The sequence below is a fragment of the Notolepis coatsorum genome (genome assembly GCF_963971535.1).
Source record: "Notolepis coatsorum genome assembly, chromosome: 12".
Lineage (NCBI taxonomy): Eukaryota > Metazoa > Chordata > Actinopteri > Aulopiformes > Paralepididae > Notolepis > Notolepis coatsorum.
In genome coordinates this window covers 18,561,966-18,581,295 of record NC_140176.1, presented here as the reverse complement: position 1 = coordinate 18,581,295, position 19,330 = coordinate 18,561,966, and the positions used below count along the sequence as shown (strand labels likewise).

Sequence of the window (19,330 nt, the reverse complement as noted above, 5' to 3'; positions counted from 1 at the left end):
GTCACCGAGATTCAAGACTTAACCGAAGAGTTAACCGGAGAAACAGAGTGGCGCTACGTTGACACAAAACAGAACCCAGCTGACGTCATCACCCGGGGAATGCCCCTAGATGACCTCACCCGTCGCAATGTCTACAGTGACGGCCCAGCATTCCTAAAGCTCCCGGAAGGAGAGTGGCCCACGCCTATCCCGAGGGAAGCCAGTCAGGAGGAGGCTGAGAATAAGAAGCCTGTGTTCTGTGGATTGAGCACTGTTATCTCCGCAGACCCCAACATAGATGATTGCACTACCATAGAGAGTGCACAACAAAGGACATTCCTACTGCACTACCTACCGTCTCTACAGACCCTCCAGAAGTGGGTAAAGGAGAGAGACAATTTGACAGAAGGAACGGTCGTCATGATTATTGATCAATCACTGCCCAGAGCTATGTGGCCGGCCGGCCGCGTAAGCAAAGTGATCACCGGTGCCGACGGCAAGGTCCGAGCAGCTGAAGTGCTTGTCCAGGGTCGCACTTACACCCGTCCCGTGGCGAGGCTCATAGAACTGCCCCGACTCCCAGACACAATCGATGATGACCATGACCCTATAACCCTATGACTTTGTGAAGTTGACTGACCCCTACAGCAAACCCTTATGTGTAAATAGACAACGCGATTAATCTGTCTCTGCTTAACTGATTAGGTCTGGGACCAATCAGGGGGTGGCTGTTGTGAAGGGCCAGATTAAACCGAATATATATATTTATTATATATATATATTTAATTGTATTTGTATATTCTCTAATATTCCTTGATATCCCTTGTATATTCCTTGTACAATATGCATTGAATATCCATTCTAGCCTACTGAACATCCCATAATAGTCTCCATTCTACTATTGGTCGAGACCTTGGTGCCAGGCTGCCATACCCCCCAGACCCAGTTCAAACGTACCGCTCAACATGTACGAACAAGTCCTAGTTCCGCGTAGGAATCTGGCTACCGCACCACTAACGGTACTATTTGTTCATAGTGCGTATATATACTGCGCTACTAAAGTAGGACTTCCTTTTTAGTCCAGTTTCTTACCCTCCAATAGAGTGACAGACGTAAAGCCTCCCCGCGACGCCACGTGTGGGAGTAAGGCCAAGTTCGGCCTACCATCGGTATTGAGACATCGTGTATATTAATATTTGAATAGTCATATTTGGCACTATATCGTCGAGTTGGACGTAGTCTATTAAGCTAATAATAGTCTATTCATATGTAGTGCTTTGTGCGGTGAGAATACTATCGTAGTCAGTACCCCATCGTTTCGGGCAGAGAACTGGCTGCTTATCCAGGGTGGCCGACCCCATGTGAGGCTGCACCCGAGGAGCCCCAGAGCCGACGAGCGAGTGGACCTGTATACCGGATTATTCTACCGACGACAGCCCGCCTTCCCAGGCACGGATTATGCTTTGTGTACAGTGATTATTCCATGGATAAAGACCCCCGACACTGCCGTGTGTTGGAACCCCCCCCCCCCTGGAGAGGACGCAAGGTGAGGAGGCGCTCTGCAAGACGAGGTCGCTTCACGTCTCTCCTCCGTGGACCGGAGAGAGCCGGCCCACAGAGAGTCCAGCTGCTTTCATCTGTGGTCCAAGGATCGCTGGCGCATTGAACTGCACTACTGTGGGTTCACCCAGGATACCCTTAGCCGGACGAGGCAGCCAGACTCTACCCCCCCCCCCCTCCTACTCCTGTTGTCTTACAAGCGACCGGATTAACCCCCCTAGTGTATCCAGTCTTATAATCATTAAAGTATCATTGCTGTTATTCCTTAACTATTCCAGGTCGTATATTTACCACCTGCGCCATCAGAGATTGGACATTCTCTATTGATATACCGACGAATACTCTTTGCCATAAAAGTGCATACTATTTCAATTCATAAATGTAATTAAGTGATTAAGTGCTTGCTCTACACACCATTGCTGTGTAGGAATAAATACATACTTCGACTTCGTACATTTGTGTTGGATCCGTTTCATCTACGTGAGAGTGTTTATCATAATATATTTATGCCGAGTACTGGGTGGCCGAATATAAAGTACAAAGGTAGTGGTAGTAAGTATCATATCTAGTAATACAGTCAGGGAATTGTACCCCTCAGTTACAACTTCCATTCGATATGTAGGGACAGAGGGCCTCGACACACAACTCTTCAATAAATGTATCTGCTTTTACTGTGTCCCTGTGTCTGAGAGCCCTTAGAACCCCACACCTGCCACACTGGCCCTCATACCAATTCTGGTGCTAAAACCGATAAAACGATGCTGTTTCCTAAATGGTGCCTTTTTATAAAGAGGAATTTACTTGTCATTGCCTTCCGATATTTGTTCCGGCTCTGAAGCCTTACCATCTTCCTTGGTGATGTCTGACCGATCCCAAAACAGAGAAACTTTGCTAGTCTGTTCGTTTTTTAGTTTTGACGTTTGCATTGTTATTGCAACTTATGTGTGTACCTTTTTTATTTTTTGTTAAAAGTTGCCAGTGTTGTTTAGACTGGCTATTTTCTTGTTGTTCCTGTTTGTCAGGAGATAATGATTGGTGACTCATGTCATTACAGACACTATCCATATATGTGACAAGCTGTGCCACGAGGAAAGCTGCGGACCCTGTGGCCTCAACTCCACCATCAGATGTAGATGTGGCTCTAAGACTAAGGTAGGAGAGACACACAGACCTCCACCATCACATGTAGAGGTGCCTCTAAGACTAAGGTAGGAGAGACACACACAGACCTCCACCATCACATGTAGATGTGGCTCTAAGACTAAGGTAGGAGAGACACACAGACCTCCACCATCACATGTAGAGGTGGCTCTAAGACTAAGGTAGGAGAGACACACAGACCTCCACCATCACATGTAGAGGTGCCTCTAAGACTAAGGTAGGAGAGACATACAGACCTCCACCATCACATGTAGATGTGGCTCTAAGACTAAGGTAGGAGAGACACACAGACCTCCACCATCACATGTAGATGTGGCTCTAAGACTAAGGTAGGAGAGACACACAGACCTCCACCATCACATGTTGATGTGCCTCTAAGACTAAGGTAGGAGAGACACACATACCTCCACCATCACATGTAGATGTGGCTCTAAGACTAAGGTAGGAGAGACACACAGACCTCCACCATCACATGTAGATGTGGCTCTAAGACTAAGGTAGGAGAGACACACAGACCTCCACCATCACATGTAGAGGTGCCTCTAAGACTAAGGTAGGAGAGACACACAGACCTCCACCATCACATGTAGATGTGCCTCTAAGACTAAGGTAGGAGAGACACACAGACCTCCACCATCACATGTAGATGTGCCTCTAAGACTAAGGTAGGAGAGACACACAGACCTCCACCATCACATGTAGATGTGGCTCTAAGACTAAGGTAGGAGAGACACACAGACCTCCACCATCACATGTAGAGGTGCCTCTAAGACTAAGGTAGGAGACACACGCAGACCTCCACCATCAGATGTAGAGGTGCCTCTAAGACTAAGGTAGGAGACACACGCAGACCTCCACCATCACATGTAGAGGTGCCTCTAAGACTAAGGTAGGAGACACACACAGACCTCCACCATCACATGTAGAGGTGCCTCTAAGACTAAGGTAGGAGACACACACAGACCTCCACCATCACATGTAGATGTGCCTCTAGTCTAGACAGACTACATTTCTACATTTCAAAAGATGCATACATTTTCCTTCAAAAGAGTAAGGAACTATTTTTGTAAGTTACACCAAATAATTAAAAAAAGACAACTCTCTATTTTACAGGAGGTTCCCTGCACCACGATCCATAACGAAGGTGAGATTTCAAAATGTTCTGATCAACCATGAATTTACATCCATGGCATCACCGCCCACCTTTCTGTCTCTCTGACCGTGTTCTTCTGTCCCGATTGATTGACTTGTAGATGAACTCGTCTTCACTTGCGAGAAGCGCTGCCACAAGAAGCGATCTTGTGGCCGACATAAGTGTGGAGATCTCTGCTGTGTGGTGAGTGTGGAGCTCTGGGTGGACGGGTGCACCATCTTCATGCATGTGTACAGATGACAGCAGCTTGGGATATGTTTTCACGACACACTGGAGGAGTAAGGCTGGGCGATATGGCTAAAATATCACATCACCATGTTTTTCCTAGATACGACGGTATTTATTTTCCTTTTACAATACGATATCTTTGTCTTTTTATCTCCTAATATAATTACAATGGTGCTGTTTCATTCAGAATTGTCTGTCTATTTTACTTTTACTTTTTAATACTGCTGCAAGGAATTAATTTTTTGTATTTTTATTAACTTGAAAATATATTTTCTATATTTTAGAATTAAACGCCGCTAGTCCCTTTTTACTGGCTGGGTATCGACATGTTTTGACAAATAAAGGCCAGTCTCTATTAGAAGCAGGGTCTACATTAATAGTTTTTTTTGGTTACCACATGTGCAGTGTATTCTCAGAAATGTAGAAATATAGTTAATATATATACTAAAACCTACTTTCAGTTATGAAAAATATACACTTTTTTTTTGCTTGGGTTACTACTGAGGTCAAACTGATTGGTATGTTTGTGTGTCTCCTCCTCAAGAGTACAGAACACAAGTGCTCCATGGTCTGCGGCTACAAGCTCAAATGTGGCCTCCATCGCTGCCAAGAGCCCTGCCACCGTGGCAACTGTGAGCCCTGCTGGCAAGCCAGTGAGTTCCACTGGTTGTCCATGCCAGTCTGAGCAGTGCCTTTGAGCCAAGTCAAAGAGCCACAGATGTGTTCTATAGATCAAATGATTTAATGAGATTTAATGAATTTAAATAAATAAAAACTGTATATATATATATATATATTTGAATGGTTAACTCCCATTGGAGGCATGCCTTTGACTATACAGATTGTTATTTGTGCAGTGAGAGCTTCTCTGTACCTCTTAACTCGAATCTTGAGCCACTAATATGTCGAACTGGAATCTTGAGTCACTAATATGTCAAACCTATCATGGTCCCAATATGTGGTAACTTGACACCTTTAGCCTCAGCTACACAGAAAGCTGAGTAGGTGTTGACATGTCTTGAAAGAATTTAAGCTGCAGACTTGGAATTCCTGGTAAATATCAATGAGTGCTTGTTGCTGATTTGCATATTTGTAGTACTTGCAAACGTATAGAGATGCCGCTGTGCCATTTTCAGCAATTTATTTAGCAATTTGGTGAAATTATTGTTTGCCATTGATTCTATGCCTTTGCTGGCATTCCATGTCCCATCAGTATGTGAGTCTACTCTGTTAACTCTGTGTAGGCTTTGATGAGCTGGCGTGTCACTGTGGCCAGAGTGTTCTGTTCCCACCCATCGCCTGTGGCACCAAGCCTCCAGAGTGCAAGAACATGTGTACCAGGAGGCACGAGTGTGACCACCCAGGTAAAACGAGAACCTCCCTTCCAGCAACGCTACCGTTTTACAGCTTTATTGATCATTACATTATTTAGTTTCATACCTCTGTCTTGGGTATACAATAACTCTTATCTCAGGTATATATAATAACTCTTATCTCCGGTATATAATAACTCTTAACACTTTGTGCGCCAACAACGAGTATACTCGTTATTGCCCCCCAATCGTTGTGTGCCAACAACGAGGGAACTCATTTTTGGGATCAATATTAAAATGTTTTCGCCATGGCATTCATAATTCATCCAGCCTCCCTCCGGGACGCAGCTGGACCCTGGTCTGATATTGCAACGCCTCAATACCGCCCGCCGCCTGGTGGATTTCGGGCGAGTTACACTCTACGCCAAACCGGAAGTGACGCTCGTTGCATCTGGGAAATTCCTCCGCCAGAGATATATTGTAACGTGGGTCTAGATACACACTTGAGTGCATTGGGATCGCTTTTGAAACGCAATAATCAATATGATTTCGGCGTTTATTGCGTCATACAAACGGGAAATGGATCTAGCAGATCGACGTCAAATAATTGGAATATTTTTCCTCCAGTGTCATCGGCGAATGGTAAAACGAATCTAACGTTATTTTCAGCCCGATTATTTATTTCACTGCAATCCATCTGATCAATGTATCAACCCATACTAAAAAAAGATGTTACTGACAATCAAGGAATTATAAACGACCCCCCCCCCCCCTTTCCTTCACGCATGATGAAGCATAATGTATACCGATCATATACATTTGAATTTTTTAATATAGCGTGTATAGGAAAGAAACGCCAGGATAATCTATCATATGCGTCGGGGCCTATAAATCGCGTTTTAGGAATGACTGCAGAAAACCTTAAAACATACTTATATTCACGACGGTATTAACACGACAATGTATGAATGAAAAAATATAACATTCCCACATCCGGAACGATAGATACCCAATGTTGAATGGGCCATAGTAATGTCGATATAGCTATAATATTTAAAAAGTTATAGCCCTGCAAAGAAGGTAAACATTCTCCATAGGGTTACAGCACTGGCAGACTGGGCCCAAAGATGGGTACAATGCATGGCAGCCAATTTGTTAATAATAATAATAATAATAATAATAATAATAATATATTCAATTTCAAGGGGCGCTTTATTTTTTTACAAAAGGCTCCATTAAAAAGATGTTTTGAGGCCATTTTTAAAAGCATCCATGGTCTGGTGCTCTCGGATATCGTATCTTAGGTATACAATAATTATCTTTGGTATATATTAACTTACCTCGGGTATGTAATAACTCTTATCTCGGATATATAATAACTCTAATATCCGGTATATAATAAATAATTCTTGGTATATAATAGCTCTTATCTCGGGTAAATAATAACTCTTATCTCAGGTATATAAGTAAGGGATAATGTATAGCTACGAGGTCATTGTCGCAAAATAATTGACAGACACGTAGTTTAAAATACTGAGCCGCTTCGGCGAGGTGTTTTAAACGTCAGTGAAGGTCAATTATTTTGCGACAATGACCGAGTAAAGCTATACATTATCCCGCTTATTACATGGCTAACTTAATAGCAATATACCTAATTCATTTGACAAATCGCAGTTCTGTGGCTCTGTCAGCCCAAATAAAGTGATTATTATTATCGCGGGCAGCCTCTGTTCTGGCTCCGCTGTAATCTACACACACTCCGCTGTCAGTGCAGCAGCGGCAGGTGTGTCTGATTTGCTGCACTGATGTGGGCTTGATTGCGAACAGCTGCGCACATCGGTCATTATTGTCCCACAGCGGTCATTATTGAAAGATAATGACCGCTGTCGGGGGGCTATTGACCAATCACAAGCAAGCATTTCGGCGAATGTGAAAACGCCATGTAATAATGACTTATCTCAGGTATATAATGACTCTTATCTCGGGTATATAATAACTTATCTCGGGTATATAATAACTCTTTTCTCAGGTATATAATAACTTATCTCAGGTATATAATGACTCTTATCTCTGGTATATAATAACTCTTATCTCTGGTATATAATAACTTATCTCTGGTATATAATAACTCTTATCTCTGGTATATAATGACTTATCTCTGGTATATAATGACTCTTATCTCTGGTATATAATGACTTATCTCTGGTATATAATGACTTATCTCAGGTATATAATAACTCTTATCTCTGGTATATAATAACTTATCTCTGGTATATAATGACTCTTATCTCTGGTATATAATGACTCTTATCTCTGGTATATAATGACTCTTATCTCTGGTATATAATAACTCTTATCTCTGGTATATAATGACTCTTATCTCTGGTATATAATGACTCTTATCTCTGGTATATATTTATGACTCTTATCTCAGGTATATAATGACTTATCTCAGGTATATAATGACTATTGTCTCCTATATCCTCAGTGTTCCACAACTGCCACAGTGAGGAGAAGTGCCCTCCCTGCACCTACCTGACTCAGAAGTGGTGCATGGGGAAGCACGAGGTAACATCGCTCTTCAAACGCCACATTAGTCCCGTGATGTTGTTCCTATCCTGCCGTGTCCACTCACACGGTTTCTCCTGCCCACAGCAACGCAGCAACATCCCCTGTCACCTGCAAGAGATCTCCTGCGGCCTGACGTGCAACAAGCTTCTGTCGTGTGAAATCCACCGCTGCAGGCGGATCTGCCACCGGGGGGAGTGCTTGGCAACCGGCACCTGCCACCAGCCCTGCGTGCTGCCTCGGCCGGACTGCGGCCATCCCTGCTCCGCTCCCTGCCACCAAGGCTCCGGCTGCCCACGCACCACCTGCACGGCCAAGGTAAAAAGGGGCACGTTGCCATGGACGACGGCTGTGTGGCTCCGATGGATGGGAGCCAGGGTTTTATGGAACACACAGCGGGAAGCGGCCGATTTTTGTAAATGGGTCAAAAAAACTACAACAAAGAAATGGCCATAAATGATGTGTGCTACATGGAGGCAAATGACTACAGATAAATATGTTATATAAACTAGGGATGCTCGATATTGGCTTTTTTACCTATACCGATATTGTCCAACTCTTAATTTCCGATACCGATATCAACCGATATCACATTTTAATGCTGATATCGGCCGATAATATCGGTAGGCCGATAATATCGGACATCATTTCTATAGAAATGTACAAAAAAAAATTGAAAACCGATACAGATATTTTCCGATATCACATTTTAATGCCGATATCGGCCGATAATATCGGTAGGCCGATAATATCGGACATCCCTAATATAAACGCATAGCCTCAGCAGATTGCTCATTTATTAATGGAGGAAGATGGTTTTGTGTGTGTATGAAGCACTCATAACCTACTTGTGTTCTCAAGTTACTTGAGTTATTCAATGTTGCAAGACTTCCTCAGTGTCACTTGCACTATGAATGCTGGGCAGTCTCCTTGGAAAGAGGTAGAATGGGTTTTCAGAAAGACAAGCGGTCCACAGCGGTCTCCTGGAGCAGCATCTGGTTTCCTGGTGGAGCAAAGTGATCTGAAGCACACTAGCTCCCTGCAGCAAACCAGAGCCGTATCCAGACGGCTCACAACATCGTCCTTGCCGGGCTAGAAAGTAGTATTGGCTGATATCGAATTTTGATATCTGCCCCCCCCCCCCCCAACATTATCATCTTTAGCAGGCTCAGTGTTGACGCTAGAATAATAATGGTATCATATGAGACTAGAGATAATGAGGAATCCGTTCATGTTATTAGTTCATGTTTTCTTACCCAGAAACGGGCTAAATAGGGCTCCAAGGTTCAGATATTTTGAAGGCCGTAATATTCTATATCCAATTCCTAGTACAAGTGACTGCAAACCTAGCTGTCATCAACCAGCTAAACTAGCTAGCTAACATTAGAGAACTTAAGTTCATCACTTTTATTATTAAATTGTTGAAATTTATCAGATGCCCTGCTCTAAATATCGCTATCGGCCGCTGAAAACCCCATATTGGTCGACCACTACTAGAGACTAATTGTTCATACCTCCCACACACACACACAGGTGGCGCTGCAGTGCGATTGTGGCAGAAGGAAGGAGACTGTGCCATGCACAGAGGCAGCCAGCTCATTTCAGAGGTCAGTTCAAACGTTGAATTACCTAAAGTGCTTTCTTCACTTTTATCCACAAAGATACAATATGTACCTGTATGTTGTATCGCCGTGTCTATATGAAAGTATGATGTCCCAACTCCCAAGTCAAAATGTAATTTATTTCTCCATACTGTGAAAGTATATTTTCAGTGTATGGGTAGAAATATACTTTTAAGTTAATACTAATACTGTACTATTCTGAGACTATATTTGCATTTGTTTTTGGTACTTATGTGTTTTCATAGACTAATTCAAAGCACATGTTTAGTATAATAGTCATTAACATGCTGTAAGTGTAATCTTAAGTACACTACCGAGTAGGGGTGTAACAGTACACAAAAACCACGGTACGGTACGTACCTCGGTTTTGAAGTCAAGGTTCGGTACGGGTTTTCGGTATACAGTGGGGGAGAGTTTGGCTTTCCATGTTCCACTCGGGTGATGTAGTGTGCAGTAATTAATTGTACTTGTAGGGCTGTCTGCGAATATTCTATATTGAAATTAATAATCGACTTGTAAAAATTCAAATAAAAAGATAAATTATATTCGATTGTGAAAGAAACAGCCCCCGGTGGGCGGTCGTTAGTGGTTAACATACCGTTGTATTCGTTCGGTACACTACACAGCCGTTCGGTACGGTACACACAAACGGTTCGGTTCGGTACGTGTACCTTTACACCCCTACTACCGAGTGTGGCTTGGTAGTGTAGAAGTCTAGTGCTGTCCCACCACCGCATCCCGAGGTCCCAAGTCCCGATCATTCGATGGGGAATGAGTCCTGGTCATTGCAACAGCGACTCCTACTGGTTGAACTGGCCATCCCTGTTCAGCAGGGAGGGGAGATGGTGTGAACCTCTGCACGCATTACGCTCTCCCAGTGAAACTCCCATCTGTCGGGTGAAAAGAAGCGGCTGGTGACTGTATCGGAGGAGGCATGTGGTAGTCTTCACCCTCCCCCAGACAGACTGTAGGGTAGGGTAGCGTAACGACCAGGAGGGACTTGACATGGTGACAGAAAATTGGGGGTTGGGAGAAAAGGTGAAAAGTGTATTATTTTGGTCCGCAAAAGTAACCAACAATACATCAAAAGTACACCATTTCAATATATTTAACACACTAATAAGTACAACTTAAGTATACACTTTTTGACTTGGTATAATGAAAAGTCCTTCTATGTCTCTGTACTATAGGTATGCAGCTATTTCCATGGCCAGCAAGCTATCTGATATGCAGCTGGGAGACTCTGTGGACATCGGTCAGCTCATCACCAAGAAGGAGCTCAAGCAGACCAGGTAGAGTTGGGGAGGAGAAGCCGTGTCGGACATGTTGCATGTTCAGTGGGTTTAGTTCAAGTCTACTTTTATTAAGCCCCTTAAGTAATTATTAATTCAGGTGTCATAGCGGCGTGGGGGAGGTACAGGCAGGGAAAAAACTATAAAATAAATAGTAATAAGAGTAGAACAAAAGTGGAATGGCATTTTATCCCATCAATAATAATAATAATAGTATTTATTACATGGCGTTTTAACATTCGCCAAAATGCTTGATTGTGATTGGTCAATAGCGCTCGGTTGCCCCTGACAGCGGTCAGTTATTTCCCGATAACGGACCGCTGCTATGGGCAACGCGCAATAATAACCGCTGATACGGGTAACACAGCGCTATTGACCAATCACAATCAAGCATTTTGGTCGCATACAGTCACGAAAGCTAAGCTCAGCATATGCACAGCTGCACTCATCAGGTAATCAGACCACACACCTGCCGGCGATGACAGAGGAGCCACAGAACAACTGCGTCTGCATTTGATCTCGTCTCGTCGATGGTGTAAAATGAATTGGGTATATTGTTAGTAAGTTAGCCATGTAATAAGCGGGATAATGTATAGCTATATGTAAGGGATAACGTATAGCTACTCGGTCATTGTCGCAAAATAATTGACCTTCACTGCGTTTAGAACACCTCGGCGCCTCTGTGTTCTAAACTCTGTGTCGGTCAATTATTTTGCTACAATGACCTCGTAGCTATACGTTATCCCTTACATATAGTAGTAGCACTGTACCTGTATACTGTATGGGTACAGTTTTAAAATGTCTCAAAATAGGGATGTCCCGATCACGTTTTTTGCCACCGATCACCGATCGTCTATGAGCCATATCGGCCGATACCGATCGTTTTTGGTTTTATAAAAAAAATATATATATACTTTTTTTTAATTTATTTTTTATAAAATATATATATTATATAATTATACTTGTAGTTGTATTATCTGCGAGACATCGCCACCACGCAACAAGTCAAAATGCTCGCTATCTCCACTGTCTGTGTGTATACTCTGCTTTGGTCAAATCACATTCAGCATGCCCTCAGCAGGGTATATCTGCGGCTCTGCAGATATACCCTACTCCCTCAGCTAGCCCCTTTTGTGACTGCGATGCAAGCCAAGAGCTCGAATACGCATCGAATCAATGTTATAAGACATTGATATCAGGAGCTATCTGTAGCTACTGCTAGCCGGCTAGATAACGTTAAGACAACGTCTCAGTGAACTATTTAGTTTAATGGGACATTTAGTTTTGAACAGTGAGCTAACGTGAGCTAACGTGAGCTACCGAGCTAACGGAGGTATCATGCACTACTAGACTATTGCTCGAGCATTTGTTGATATCGGGAGCTATCGGTAGCTAGCCGGCTAGATACCGTTAGACAATGCCTCCATGTATTAAACTACCGGTAAAAGTGAATAGTTGACTGGGTAACGATAGCTAGGTAGCTAACGTTAGCTCACAGAGGTTGCATGCACTAGAGCAGACTATTTTCGGAGCATTTGTTGACACGGGTGCGGGAGGGTCAGGGGAGGAGGAGGAGGAGGGGCAGTCTGAGAGAGAAGTCAGCAAGTGAGAACTCCGCTAAGAATTGGATCATGTTTTTCGATCGGCGAAAATAAAACATTATCGGAATTCACCGATCTCATATTTATACTGAATATCGGCCGATACCGATCGCTGGCCGATCGATCGGGGCATCCCTAGTCTCAAACGTTATCAAGATAATTCCGTTTGTTTGCACATTGTAATTCCATCATTGCTAAAGCTTCGTCAGACACATTTGGTTCTAGTGACATGTACCGCCTTCCAACTCTATCTTATATTTCTGAGAATCATTTATAAGGTTTTGAATACAATTGATTGATTGATTGAAAAGTTTATTAACAGATTGCAGAATGGGTACAGTACAGTACAGCTCAATACATACAATTGTTAAGGGGATGCAGACCAGAGAAAGACTTTCGACTTGTTTACATCAGGGTCCCCCATTTTCAATTCATCATAACATATATGACATACATGACATACAGATAGACAGTACTGCTACATCTATACATTTATGACATATCAGATTTGCAAATACAGTACTGTTTGTGATACAAAAGTGTCCAGAAAAGGAGTGTATATACATTTGGCATAGAAACTGTACATTGGAGGAGGTTGGTTGGGTGGGGTGGGGTTGGGTGGGTTGGGTGAGGGCTGTACATTGGAGGTGGGGGGGGGGGGGGTTGGGAAGGGGACACGCACACATTTTACACTGTACATTGGAATATTGACAAAGCCTTACTTGGTCATTTACTGTACAACTAGGTTAGGACATTTGTAGGGGCCAGTTTCGAATTGCAGTCTCACGTAGGTGTTTTTTTGAGAGTGTTTTTGAAGGTGGGTAGTGATTCACATTCCTTTACAGCTTTAGGCAGGGCGTTCCACATTGATGTGGCATAATTGCGAAACGTGTTTAGTCCCTTGTTTGATCCGAATCTGGGTTTTACATGATTTGTGGAGCTCCCTCTGGTGTTGTGATCGTGGTATTCACTGACCTTTGGGAAGTATTTTGACATGTACATGGGTACCTTGGTCGCGTAGTGTATCTTGTAGACCAGGCCCATTGCAAGTTGCTGTACTCTGTCGTCTACTCTAAGCCATCCTAGGTTGTCAAAGTGGGCAGGGGTGAGGTGGGTTCTAGGAGTCAGGTCAAGTAGTAGTCTGACTAGCTTGTTTTGAGATGTTTGTAATTAGTTTTTTAGTGCCTTTGAGGTGCTTTGGTACCATGAGGTGCAAGCATAGTCGTAGTACCCTTGAATGAGTGCTCCTGCTAGAGTCTTCAGGGTATTCTTGTTTACCAGAGAGGAGATCCGGTACAAGAATCGCGTTCGTTGGTTGACTTTTTTTATTACATTGGATGCCATTTTGTCACAGGAAAGATTAGCCTCTAGGATGGAACCCAGGTAGGTAATTTCATCTTTCCTTGTGATAATATTGTCACCCACTGTAACCGAGAAGCCGTCGGTCTTGCTGAGTTTGTTATTTGAACCGAAGAGAATGGACTCTGTTTTGCCCATGTGTAATGATAGTTTGTTGTCGGCGAGCCATATGCAGATTTTGCCTAGTTCCGAGCTGAGGGCTTTTTCAACCTGTAACTTGTTCTTGTCAGAGACCAGCAGGGCTGAGTCGTCCGCAAACAGGAACAAGTTGCAGTCACAAGCTGACGACATGTCATTTGCATAAATTAGGAATAGTAGCGGTCCTAGTATGCTTCCTTGTGGAACACCACAGCTCACTGTGAGGGGGGGGGGATAGTGTACCGTTTACTTCCACCATCTGTTCCCTCCCCTCCAGGTAGGATTGTATCCAGCTCACTGATAAACTATCAAAACCAATTGCTTTTAGCTTGTCAATCAGAATGGTGTGATTGACAGTGTCGAAGGCCTTTTGTAGGTCCAGCATGACCATGCCGCAGTATTTGCCCGCGTCCACCTCTTGTTTGATGTGGTCGTTCAAGTAGAGAAGGCATGTGTCGAGTGGGATGTTCTGAAGCCAGATTGGAATTCGTAGATTAGATTTTTTTCCGCGAGGTACTTTTCGATCTGTTCGTATACTATTTTTTCCATGACTTTCGAGATGGATGTAAGGATAGAAACAGGGCGGTAGTTACCCGGGTCTAATTTGCTGCCCTTTTTGTGCAGGGGTGTTACTCTCGCAATTTTGAAGTCCTTGGGGACGTGTCCCTGTTTTATGGAGAGGTTTATTATGTGTGTGATGACTGGGGTGATGGCTGCTGCTGAGTCTCTGAGGAATTTGGAGGGGATGTTGTCATGGCCAGTGGCCTTGTTTGGTTGGAGGGCGCTCAGTTTTTTGAGTACCTCATCTGTAGTTACTATTTCCAGTTTGAAGTCGTCTTTGTGGACGCCTAGGTTCTTGTAGTATGCTACTATGTGTTCTACCCCATACTGCCCTGAGTGGGAGGGTAGTTTGTTTACCAGTGTTGTGGCTATGTTTGTGAAGAAAGTGTTTAAGTAATTGGCTACATCCAGCTTGTCTGTGATGAGCGTGTTGTCCGTCTTTATGTTTATGTTTGAGAACCTGGTTTTGAGTTTTTTACTGCAGCCTAGTTGATTGTTGAGTAATTTCCAAAGTTCACTTGGTTTATTTTTGTTTTCCTCGGTTTTGTCATTGATGAAATTTTTTTTAGCAGTTTTGATCATGGAGTTTACGTCATTTCTTAGTCTGTTTCTTTCTAGTTTGAGTTCAGTCACGTGGTCTTGGAGTTCACTGCTCGTGCTTTTGGTAAGCTTTGACTGACTTTTACGAAACTCAGAGCATTTTTTGTCTCTGGCTTTCATAGCGGTCAGTATTTCAGTGTGCATCCATGGCTCAGCGCGATTTTTTACCCTGGTGGTTCTTAGGGGGGCCATGTTGTTTAGTATTGATGAAAATTTGGTTTTGAAGCCAAGCCAAGTTTCTTCAACCAGTGTACCATTGAGTTCATCTGACCAGTCCAGACTCTCCAGTTCAAGGTTAAAGGCCTCGCTAGAGTAGGTTTTGAGGTCTCTAGATGTGACTGTTTTGTGACAGCCAGCCTTTAGTTTTAGCTTTTTGCGGGTACAGAATATCATATAATGATCACTTAACCCGCATGCTATAACCCCTTTATTGGATATCTTGGACTTGTCAGAGGTCAGTATGAGGTCAATGGTAGTCTGAGTTGATTCACATATCCTTGTGGGTTGGGTGATTAGTTGGCTGAGGCCGTGCAGATCACAAAACCTATTGAAGGATTTGAAGACGGGTGCATCTTTTTGTTGCATATCCGTGTTCCAATCCCCAATAAGAATTTTTTCCGCATCCTCAGCTCCAGCTAAGCACACATCCATAGTATCATAAAAGCCAGTTTGATCTGGCGGTCTGTATATTGTGCCGACTAGAACAGATTTTGCCCTTTCAAATAAAATTTCCACCCATACGGTTTCAATTGTCTCATGATGAAGGTCAGTACGGGTAATGAATTTGGTGTCCTTATGTATGTACATACAAACACCACCTCCATACTGGTTTCTGTCATTACGGACTATAGTATAGTTCTCTATTTCTATTTCAGGGTCTGTTACAGATGGATCAAGTTTAGTTTCAGTAAAGCATAATAAGTCTACCTTACCGCTCATAAACAGGTTTCTTATTTCTTATTTCAAACAAGATGGAGGTCATGACTCATGGTTGCACAAGGATGTATTTATACCAATGACCATTAGACTGGAGCGTGTTTTAGGTGCATTTTGTGTTATGAGCAGGATGTTTTCTAGATCAGTGTTAGGAGCAGGGAGTTTTCTAGATCAGTGTTAGGAGCAGGATGTGTTCTAGATCAGTGTTATGGGCAGGATGTGAGATGAACTGTAACAACAGCTCTTTTCACCCCAGTCTTTTAAATGGAGAAGAATCCCCCCCCCCCCCCCCCCCCCCCCCGGAGATGAAACTGATGCCGTTCGAAAACGACGACGCCTAACCATGGTCTTGCTTGGTGCTTCTTGTACTGGATCCATAGCTTCCTCTCCAACAGACAACAGAAGGTCAAAATAAACAACATCACATCCCACCCTCTATATCTCAGCACAGGAGCCCCCCAAGGCTGCGTCCTTTCACCCTGGCTTTTCGCCCTATACGCCAACCTGCTCATATCCCTCCACAACTCCGTCAAAATATACAAATATGCAGACGACACAACCCTTATAGGCCTCATCACAGACAATAATGAAACAGAATACAGTGGCTTTTCCGGTCTTTGGGATCGGAATGAACATTGATTTTAGGAAATCATTTGGAATATTTCCTGAGTTATAGATGTTGTTTACCAGTTTCACAAGGAGCTCGATGCATCCGTCACCAGAGTTCTTAATCAGTTCAGCAGGGATCTCATCCTCGCCGGGCGATCTGTCCGTGGCCAGTGACTTCACAGCCTCTTCAACTTCTTTTTTCGTGATCTGGACTTTTTCTATCTCTTCTAGACTAATTCCTGTGTCTGATGTTCTGTTCTGGTCTTTGTATAGTGTTTCCACATACTCTGCCCATCTATTGATTATTTCCTTCTCGTCAAGGAGCAGTTTTCCTTCTTTGTCTCTGACACCTTGGGTTGTTTTTTTCCCTCTTCCTTGTTAGTTGTTGGATCTTGTTGTACATGAGAGGGTTGTGCTTCTTGTCTAGATCTTCAATTTCCTTGCATTTTTCTTTGTAATACTTCTCTTTTGCATCTCTACACATCTTCTGTACTTTTTGTTTTGCTCTGTTGTATTCAGTTTTTCTGTCCGCATTCTTCATGTCTGCTCTCTTTTTCATCTCATCCAGAATGTCTTTCGTCATCCACTCTTGTTTCTCAACTTTTTCTGGTTTACCACAGATTATGTCTGCAACGCTTCCCAGTTTTTCTTTCAGTTTTGTCCATAGTTCTTGTGGATCTTCAATATCTGCTAACTCTATTTTCTAATGTTTTGTTCACTTCGTTTCTGTATCGTCTCTTCATGGTTTCTCCTTTCAGACTCTTCACATCCCATCTTTTGTGTCGTTTTCTTTTTCTTGATGGGTTTTCAGTTTGATCTTCATTTTCATCACTACTGGAATATGATCTGAACCACAGTCTGGAGCACAATAACCTCCTCTTCAACTCATCAAAAACCCAAGAACTCATCATCGACTTCAGACGCCAGCCAAACACCAAAACCCCCATATCCATCTCCGGCAAACCCATAATCACCACAGACTCCTTCAAATTTCTCGGCACCCACATAAGCAATAACCTCAAATGGAAAACCAACACAGACCACATCCACAAAAAAGCCAATCAAAGACTCTTCTTCCTCCGCCAGCTCAAAAAATACAGAGTCAGAAAACATCTCCTGCTCCGTTTCTACCAGGCCATCATTCAAAGCATCCTCACCTTCTCCATAACAGTTTGGTACAGCAGTCTGGACACTCACTCCAAAAACAAACTCCAAAGAATAATCAATAAATCCTCCAAAATAATCTGCACCCCCCCCTCCCATCTCTTGAATCACTCCACCGCCAAAGCACAATAAGAAGAGCTAGGAAAATTATCTCTGACCCCACTCACCCAGCACACCACATCTTCCAGCTGCTGCCCTCCGGGAGGCGCTACAGATCCCTGACCACCAAAACATCCCGCTTTAAAAACAGCTTCTTCCCCACTGCCATACGGACACTGAACTCCCTGTAGCACCCCCCCCCCCTACCTCTGTTGCTATGGACATGGACATAAACTCTGAACTTTGATATTGCGGTCTTGTAATCATGTATTTATGTATTGTAAGTGATGTTATATGTTCTATGTTGGAACAATGCTGTAACATGCTGCACTGAAATCAAATTCCACCAGCCTGGCTGGGTGGTCATTAAAGATAAATTGAATTGATTGGTCCCCAGGCTGGACTGTGACCAGGAGTGCGCCACACTGGAGCGGAACCGGCGTTTGGCCGAGGCCCTGCAGATTGACTCCTCGGTGGACCCCTTCAACATCCGCTCCACCTCCAAGTACAGCGACAGCCTCAAAGAGGACGCGCGGTGAGTGTCGGTGAAGTCAAGTTTCAAGTTTCAAGTTTCTTTAATAGTTGTCATACAGAAGTACAGAATACTTTCATACAAAATGCTTCTTACTGTTAGGCTCCAGAGACTGTGCTAGACAAGATAGTATCAAATAACATTGTATAGCATGTGAATTAGAAGTAGAAAATGAGGTCACAGTGTTCAGTATAGACATATGTACAATGTTCGATGCAGAATAGACGTAACTGAGTTACCATATAATATACAATACTATGCAGTGTACTAATGTACAATATTATATAGTGCAAAGCAGAAATGCAGAAATGGGATGAGGTACAATTTACAGTAAGGTGTACGAGTTGTAGTGCAATCCTTCATCAATAAATAAAGTGTGGGGAGTGGGTGCTACAGTGTGTTTGTTTAAAGTGAGTGTGTGCTATAAAGTGTGTGGAGTGGGTGCTACAGTGTGTTTGTTTAAAGTGAGTGTGTGCGTGTGGATGTGTGTGCTATGTGCGTTTGATGGTTGTTGTTGTGTATTGTTCATTGTTTGTTGAGCAGCCTGATGGCCTGGGGATAGAAGCTTCTTCTGAGTCTTTCTGTGCTCGAGAGTCACTCCCAGCTCCAAAAAAGATATACTTTATAATATATACTTTAGTTAGTATACTTTTTTACTAGTATTCAGAAAGTATATTAAAGTTGACTTCAAACCACTTTAGTTGTACTTGTGTTATTGTTGTACTAAAGATGTGCCTAAATATATATGTATATTGAAATTATACATTTGATATATTCTTTGCTACTTTTGCTTACCAAAATGGTACACTTTAATTGACTTTTTTTTTACAAACTTAAGTACGGTAAACTTCTGTT

The 19,330-nt window shown here is 43.0% G+C and overlaps 1 protein-coding gene across 2 annotated transcripts in view; it reads left to right on the top strand.

Moving 5' to 3' along the window:
• Nucleotides 1-19,330, top strand: part of nfx1 (nuclear transcription factor, X-box binding 1) — a 51,535-nt gene that overhangs the window by 23,144 nt on the left and 9,061 nt on the right. For both annotated transcript variants that reach the window (XM_084326091.1, XM_084326090.1), the window contains exons 10-19: nucleotides 2,594-2,691; nucleotides 3,814-3,844; nucleotides 3,954-4,036; nucleotides 4,626-4,734; nucleotides 5,326-5,445; nucleotides 7,883-7,962; nucleotides 8,050-8,280; nucleotides 9,496-9,569; nucleotides 10,775-10,876; nucleotides 18,341-18,478. In XM_084326091.1, the coding sequence (XP_084182217.1) occupies nucleotides 2,594-2,691; nucleotides 3,814-3,844; nucleotides 3,954-4,036; nucleotides 4,626-4,734; nucleotides 5,326-5,445; nucleotides 7,883-7,962; nucleotides 8,050-8,280; nucleotides 9,496-9,569; nucleotides 10,775-10,876; nucleotides 18,341-18,478 (1,066 nt within the window). The remainder of the gene's footprint in view (nucleotides 1-2,593; nucleotides 2,692-3,813; nucleotides 3,845-3,953; nucleotides 4,037-4,625; nucleotides 4,735-5,325; nucleotides 5,446-7,882; nucleotides 7,963-8,049; nucleotides 8,281-9,495; nucleotides 9,570-10,774; nucleotides 10,877-18,340; nucleotides 18,479-19,330) is intronic.